General features: G+C 53.7%; 1 protein-coding gene across 2 annotated transcripts; it reads left to right on the top strand.

Moving 5' to 3' along the window:
* The first annotated feature begins 296 nt into the window (after positions 1–296).
* Positions 297–7150, top strand: LOC118087124 (uncharacterized). Of its 2 annotated transcripts, none has more exons than XM_035119481.3 (3): positions 297–529; positions 2055–2141; positions 4710–7150. In XM_035119481.3, exons 1-3 carry the CDS (start codon positions 470–472, stop codon positions 6876–6878), a joined length of 2316 nt encoding a protein of 771 aa, XP_034975372.3. In that variant the 5' UTR covers positions 297–469; the 3' UTR covers positions 6879–7150. The 2 variants fall into 2 exon arrangements, with proteins under 2 accessions (XP_034975372.3, XP_088527314.1); XM_088671188.1 differs by having other exon boundaries at positions 354–555.
* Positions 7151–7699: the final 549 nt, after the last annotated feature.

The following is a 7699-nucleotide window of genomic DNA, read 5'->3' as shown; positions in this document are numbered from 1 at the left end:
TTTCCAACTCTACAAGTCCTTCCAGAGCATGTGCAGAGTGCCTTTCAGCTCCCACGGGCTTTGAAGCATCCTGACTTGGAGTGGGGGAAAGGTCCCCTTGACCACGAAGGATGGTGAGCCCCAGGCGAGCCTTCGGCGCCATTAAGCTGAGGGAAGGAGCACGGGGCGGGGAGTTCCGCAGATCACCTGAAAGCGCTTGGCTGGCTCTTTGCTGGGCGGAGTGTTAGGGGGAAAGGAATCGAAAGACTACAACTCCCAGCAGCTCTTGCGCCGTCGCCACACCCACCTCCCCAGCAATCTCCGGGCTCGTTTCCGGCCGGGCTGGAAGCGCCGCCGTGCGCTTTGCAAAGGGGGAGGCGGCTGCTGCAGTAGGAACAGCAGCGGCCGCGGTGCAGCAGGTCGCGTGCGGCGCGCTCTCCCCGGAGCGCGGGCTCTTGCGGGTGCTCCGGGGCGCCGCCCTCCGAGCACCATGCGGGAAGGTCTGCTGGGCTGGCCCGGAGCAGCGGCGAGGCCTGCGGGACACGCCCTGGTAAGGTCGAACTGGCGCAAAAGGAGGCAAGTTTGCAGCCCGGGGAGGGGGGGGGCGCGCCAGCAGGCGACCCTATCCCTGCAAGGGAGAGAAAAAATGTCCGCGGTTAGATGCTAGGCGGGGCTTGGAAGGGGAACTGGCCTGGATTCGCTCCGTCTGTATAAAACGCAAAAAGGAGTTGATTCACAGCGGAGGCTGCTCAAATGGGGCGCTGCCCCACCGACTTCAGCCTGCCCCAGCTGCATGCCTTCGTACTTACTGCTAGTCCAAGGGGAATCACTGGCCGCCAGCTTCCTGCTCCTCCCCAGACTCAGAGTTGCCCCCTGAGCAGGGAGGAGGATGGGGACAAAGCTAGAGGATTAGTTGGCTCTGTCATTGATTCTCATTCCACCCAGGGTGGGTCTCTCTGCCATTCATTCTGCTGGTCCCAATGGAGCTAAAGGAGGGATGGGCGGCCTGGATTTCCGTTTTGTGTGGCATGCGCACTGCTTTATCAACTGATGATGTGCTGTTATATTCCCCCCCCCCCAAGCTGCAGCACATGGCCAGGATCTCTAAGCCATTACCACAAGCAGGAGCCAATCTAGCTGCACACCTTCATACAGCTGTCCCAGAAGAAGCTAGGTGGTCCTGTGACGACCTGCTGGTCCAGAGTCTGGATTCAGTCTCCTTGTTTTTGCAGAGTTATGCTTGGCGGTGCTTGTGAACTGCAGTTCCTGAGCTTTAATTGTGGGAATGGCAGCCAGATCTGCCGTTCAAGGCATGTAGTCCGAACTCCTGGGCTAGGAACAGGAGCAGCTGCCTTCTAGTGAAACAGGTCATTGGTCCAACTAGCTCCTGCTGCACCCCCGCCCCACCAACCACTTGAAAATGGCAGAGGGTCTTGGGGGACCACTTGCCGTAGCAGTTGTAACATGCTGTGCCAGGCGCCGCATGGTTTTTAATTGCATTTTAGCAGATGAGCCTTAGACCACCTGGATGAAGCTTGTTGGCCACTGAGACAAGTACTAGTCTACACTGACTGGCAGTGACTCTCCAGGGTCCCTCCTTGGGGCTGCCAAGGATTGAACCTTCATGCAAAGCAGATGCTCTACCAATGAGCTGTGGCCCTTCCCTAAAATGTGCATGGCTCTGTTTCCATTTGAGTGCAAGGCATCCTTGGCCAACCTGATGGTGGTGGTGGTGGTGGTGGTGGTGATGATTTATTATTTGTACCCTGCCCATCTGGCAGGGTTTCCCCAATCACTCTGGGCAGCTTCCAACAGAGATTAAAAATATCAGTCATTAAAAACTTCCCTAAACAGGGCTGCCTTCAGAGGTCTTCTAAACATCAAGTAGCTGTTAATCTCTTTGACATCTGATGGGAGGACGTTCCACAGAGCAGGCACCACTGTCCCAAGCTCAGCAGGTGGGCCCATTTCATTGTCCAGGGTGCATCAGTTCCCATATGACACAGCTCACAGTTGTGAATTCTGATTTTTCATGAGAAGGCGAGGATCGTTCAAGATGTTTCTCCTCATTTCAGGGCGCTATGGACTTGGCAGGGATGGATGTTGGAGCTGAAATTGAACTGACAGAAGATGGGTCCCTGGATGAACTGCCTCTGCACTTGGTAGGCAACAGGGTCTCAGCTCTTCTCCCTGTGGTGTGGGGATAGCTGAGTTGCTTCGTGTTTATGGATCTGCACCAACGCGTGGCTTATGAGGGTGGTATGAGAGGCAGAGAGCATACCTAGGGTTCTGCACTCTTCTCTGTACTATCCCACCCACCCCAATCTTGCATTTTGTCCCAATTCTGTGTGTTTGCCAGCTATTTACCTTACACTAACCCAGAAGGTTACGGGGAGCATCAAGTATACAGTGGTACCTCTACTTACGAACGCGATCCGTTTCGGGGTGCCGTTTGCACCCCGAAAAGTCCATAAGTAGAGCGCCACTACTGCGTGTGTGCAAAGTGTGATAGAGCGCTTCTGCACATGCGTAAGGTGCGCAGATTGCTTCTGCGCATGCACGCGTGTCGAACCCGGAAGTAAACACTTCCGGGTTTGCCGCGTTCATAACCTGAAAAGCCACAACACGAAGCAAATGTAACATGAGGTATGACTGTACTAGTAAAAACATTTTGGTTTCTAAATAATCCCCATTACCCTAAATTAAGCCTTGTTGCTTATAGTGGTGAAGAGCATGAGCAGCAAGCTGGAAGTCCTGTGATGCAGATCTCTACCCCACAATGAACTTGAGCAGTAGCCATAAATGCAAGTCACTGTCTTGTATCTTTTACATGGCGATATCATGGGTTTGCTTTGCACAGTCATCCTTCTTAGGATTGTCAAGAATAAACCTTTGATTCATTTGAGAAACAAGCATATCACTACTAAATAATATTGGGTTGAGTCCATTGTTGGCTTTGCTCAGAGTAGGCCCATTGAAAGTAATGGACAGGACTAACTTATACCCATGGAAATTAATGCATCTAACTTTGTATACAGCTGGAGTCAACCTATTTGTTTTTATCTTGCTCTCCTTCAGAAGTGTGTGCAGAGGAAGGCCATAGTCCACTCTCAGGGGGAAATGGTTTATTGTATTTATTTACGTATACTGATACCCCACCTTCAGTTCCATCGATGGAACTGAACGTGGAATCCCTGTGGTTCCTTTGAGGTCTCCCAGCCAGGCCCTGATCCATCCCAGACCTGCTTAGCTTCAGCAAGGTGGTGGGCTCGTGTATCATTCAGGAATTGTTTGAACTAGGCAGTGTTCTCAGTCCCAAACCTTTTAGAGGTTAAATGGGGAACCTGTGGCCCTCCAGATGTTAGATTCCAAGTCCCTGGCCTTTGCCCATTCTGTGGATGGGAGCCGGATGTCCAACATCTGGATGGCCACAGATGGATAGGTTTGCAGTATAAATCCTGAGGGGTGGATATCATAAGCTCCATACAAACCTTTTGGCATTCTCCAGGCTTCAGCAGAAGTGTCACTTTCCCTCACAACTTACTAAAACTAGGCAGGAGAGTCCATGGGGTTCAAGTGCTTTTAGGAACTCAGGCATAGGCTTGGGATTCTAACCCACCCATTTCTCACGTTCATTTTCTCCTCTTCTGATCACATTCCATTACTTGAAAACATGTTTGGTTTGGGATAGTTCTTTCTCCTTTTTTCTGCTTCTTTTACTTTTCTTTTTTTACCTGGTTTGACTTTTTTGGATGATTTTATTTTGATCTATGTTGTTGTTGACGACCACTTGGGGATGTTGTTTTAGAACAGAAAAGCAAGTGGCCCACAGCTGCCAGAAATCCCATTGACAAAATTACTTGTCCCAAGAGTCCGCCAGGCCTTGCATTTTGCAACCATAAGGCTAGAAGCTTAAAAGAGAGAGTGCTCAGTAGATCGAGAAATGCTGAGACGATCGAGAAATGCTCAATACTTGTCTTCTGTTCCCTTCCTCCTCCTCCCCTCCCAAATTTGGAAATGTGATGTGCGCACAACTGTGTCGGTAGCATGTGATGCTTAATGGTGTTTGGTGTGGTGTTGTTTTTTATTGAAAGTATTTCAAGTATAAAGGAATATAGTGATGGAGAAAAGAAGTGAGAGGAAAAAAGAACAAAGATGTGTGTAAGGGGAAATATACATACAAAAATGCAATGTAATATACTCCCATGCATTCTTCTATAAATTGATGTACTGTCATTATCCTAAGCGTACGTAGATATTAAACGTTCTGTATCAACTCATTCCATATATTTTTTGAAATATTTTTTTATTAATTTTACAAAATAAATTTCACATTTACCACATTTAAATTTTAAAATCTTCCCAATCTTAAAATTCTTCCCAATCTTAGGACTTACCTCCTCCCCTCTGTGGGTCCTTTATATGTCTAAATCAACTGCATATTATAGTTCTTCCACATTATGGCCCTCCAAAATATCCACCATCTTTGTAATGCTGCAAGAGTTACTGAAAGCCTGCCAAAGAACTCGAAAACATTACAGTGCTCTTTTAAATGCAGTCTATATAGCTCCTGTTCCCTGTTGAAGCTTTGATCCTCTGTATCCACTCACTCCAAACAATGTCTTATTTTTCCAAACAAAGCCTACGTCTGTAAGCATTCCGCAAGCAGGAATGGTGTCTGGTGTTAAGATGTTCTGTTAACATCTCTCTCTCTCTCCTTCCACCACCAGGAAAACGCCAAGAACTGTCTCTCCTGGGAAACCCTGGACACCTCCAGCAGCGATGACGACGGGGAGGCCTATTTCACCTTTTACCTCCCCGCTCGGCGCCCAGCCCGGCCTGCTCAGCACCTCCCCGCTCAGCGCCCGCCAGCCTCCCCCTCCACCCGGTCTGCCTCTTGTGCAAAATGGATCCCTCCCTTGTACCCCTGCCCGCTGCGCCCCAGCCTTCCCGCTGCCCCTGGGAGCCCGGCGTTTGGCGCTCACCAGTGCCAGAAGTGCCTGCAGGTCTTCATGGAAGAGTGGCACTACGCCCAGCACCTCAAGGACCATGCCCAAGAGGAGCTGCAGAAGCCTGCGGCGCCACCGCCCCGGGCGCGCTCCCCGCCCCGCAAGCTGCGCTGCCTGGAGTGCGGCAAGCGGTTCCTGCACCCGGAGCACTTTGCCCGGCACACCAAGTGGCACCTGAAGCTGGTGCGGAAGGGCATCAAGGTCTGCCACAGGAAGGGGTGCAGGCGCTCCTCCTCTTCTTCCTCCTGCTCCTCTTCCCCCGCCTCCCAAGCTGCCTATGTTTACAAGCCCGCCGAAACGCAGCCGGGAGCAAAAGGCACGTCCGGCCTGCCAGCTGTGCAGGAAGCTCCGAGGCAGCCGAAGAGCCTCCAGGCGCCCCGGGCCCAGAAGGCCAGCAAGCGGAAGTCCTCCAAGCACCAGAGGAAGCTGCCGGCTGCTGGTGCTCCGCCTGCCGAGAGCCTGCTCGGTCCCCCCCACCCGGGGCATTCGGTGGCCATCTTAGACGGGGACGTCGGCGTGGCCCTGCTGCAGCCGTGGCAGAAGCAGGAGGCCATCTTGGAAGGCCAGGTGGTGGGGGGCCTGTTCCAGCCGGCGGTCATGAACGCTGACAACCAGATCATCATCCTGGACGGCGACGAGGCAGAGGTGCAGGCCACTCTCTTCGACGGGCAGGGGAACGTCAACGCCCTCCGGCCTCTTTTCCTCCGGGCCGAGGAACAGGCAGCCATTTTGGACACTCCGGTGAGCCTGAGCTCCCTGCAGTTGGGGGGAGTCAATAAGGACCAGGCCACCCTTGCCTCTGGGTGGGTCTCCCAGAACCCTTGCACGCTCCTCCGGACTGTGCTGCTCCAGACGGACGAGCAGGGGGCCGTCGTGGACGGCCAGGCAGAGCCCAGCCCCCTGCAGCAGGTGATCATCAAGACTTCAGAAGGGGCATCCACACTGTATCTGGACCCAGACCCTCACCTTTCTTCTGTGGACTTGGCCACCCTCCACTTGGTCCCTTTGCACCAAGAGTCTCAGTTTATAACCGTCCCGTACGGGAACGCGTTGACCTTGGACAGCACAGATCCGGTGTGCGACGGGAACGGGGCTTGGGAACAGCCCCAGGCCGCCACCGTGCAGTTCTCGGGGTACGTGCCGAACCCGTGTCAACAAAACAAGCAGCCGTCTCCCCCGGCAACCGCCACCCTTTCTCCCAAAGGCTCTGTGGTTGTCCGCCTGGTCCCCGGCACGTCTGGGGGCGACCACCCCGAGGTCTTGGATCTGGAGTACGACATGGGCGGCGGCATCCCTGTGGCCTCTGAGCCGTGGGAGGCAAACGGGAGGGCCGGGCCAGAGGCCTACGGTGCCGAAGTGGTGGCGGCAGCAGAGGAGGACTTCATCGTGGTGGAGGTGGACCCTGACTCGAGGGGTGCCAAGATGGCGGCAGTGGGCCGCCCCCTCGGCAGCCACAAGCGGCAGGCCTCCCGGAGAAGGGTTCGGAAGCCGGCCAGACGGAAGAGGACTGCGTGGGGCTTCCGGTGCCCCGATTGCGGGGCACGCTACAGCCGGATGTCCCAGCTCTGCGCCCACCAGAAATGGCCCCGGCGCCGAGGGCGGGGCTTCCTGTGTGAATGCGGGACTTCCTTCCGCGGCCTGCTACACCTTCTGAGACACCAGCTGCAGCACCTGGAGGAAGCCCTCTTCATCTGCGCGGCCTGCGGGAAGTCGCTCAAAGGGCACACGGGCCTCGCCAGGCACGGCTCCTGTCACCCTCGCCCGGTCCACTTCAGCTGCCTGTGCGGAGCCAGCTTCCAGCGCCTGTCCCGCTACCTGTGGCACCATGTGAGGAACCAGCGGCCCGGCCTGCGGGTGTACACCCTCTCAGGTTTCCTCCCCTCGAGCTGAGCCAGGTGGGCTCACTCAGTCAGGGCCTCAGGAATATCTGGGGGTCCCGTTGAGAGCGGACCCTCAGCTTTGCCCACCAGTCCCTTGGCGGTTCGCCTTGTATGTCTGGTGACCCGAAGACAAAAGGCTGCTGCTTCCAGGGGAGTGGTAGTCTGACATGGTTTACTGGTTGTGAAGCTTCACTCGTTTCTGTTGGGATGTATTTCTTTTGTTTTGTTCTCCTCCCCTCATGTAATTATGACTGTGAAAATTAAAACAGCAAAAGATGCTGAGTCCATCACTCTTTGCTTACCTGCAGAGGGAGGCCTGTGTGGTAGCAGAAACCTGTGTTTCTTATATGGGTTGTGTTCACAAGAGGAAGGCTGAGGTGTGTAGACTGGCATGGGCTCACCTGGCGTGAGGCACATGGAGGGGGACAGCTCCCATCATCCCTGACCATTGGTTGGAGTAACTGGGGCTGGTGGGAATTGGAGTCCAACAGCACGTGGGGTGGGGTGGGGGACCGCCATATTGGCTGCCCTTGGTGTAGCAGCTGAGAACATATTTGGGTTGACTGCAAAGGTGCCCCCAATGAACCAATCAACAGCTTCTTTTCACATTGTAAGTTATTTTCAATACAGGTACCTACCGGTATGAAAAACTAGGGATGGCAAACACCATCTTAAGAGGTGCTTCCACCTGCCAGAGAATGCAGAACGCATCTTCTAATATGTTTTTGCAACATGTGTGCATGAGCTAAAAACAACTTGTGCATATATCTATGCAGTTCTTTGGCTACATCCAGACTCAGTTGAAATTAAGTCCAATTGAAATCGACGAGT

The sequence above is a fragment of the Zootoca vivipara genome, chromosome 6, assembly GCF_965207765.1.
Source record: "Zootoca vivipara chromosome 6, rZooViv2.hap1.1, whole genome shotgun sequence".
Lineage (NCBI taxonomy): Eukaryota > Metazoa > Chordata > Lepidosauria > Squamata > Lacertidae > Zootoca > Zootoca vivipara.
This window is presented reverse-complemented; position numbering and strand designations above follow the sequence as displayed.

Bases quoted from the DNA above. Each gene is read 5' to 3' on its own strand.
- LOC118087124 (XM_035119481.3), top strand. From the start codon at position 470: ATGCGGGAAGGTCTGCTGGGCTGGCCCGGAGCAGCGGCGAGGCCTGCG. The intron at 530-2,054 runs GTAAGGTCGAAC...TCCTCATTTCAG, and splicing joins GGCCTGCGGGACACGCCCTG to GGCGCTATGGACTTGGCAGG. The intron at 2,142-4,709 runs GTAGGCAACAGG...TTCCACCACCAG, and splicing joins ATGAACTGCCTCTGCACTTG to GAAAACGCCAAGAACTGTCT.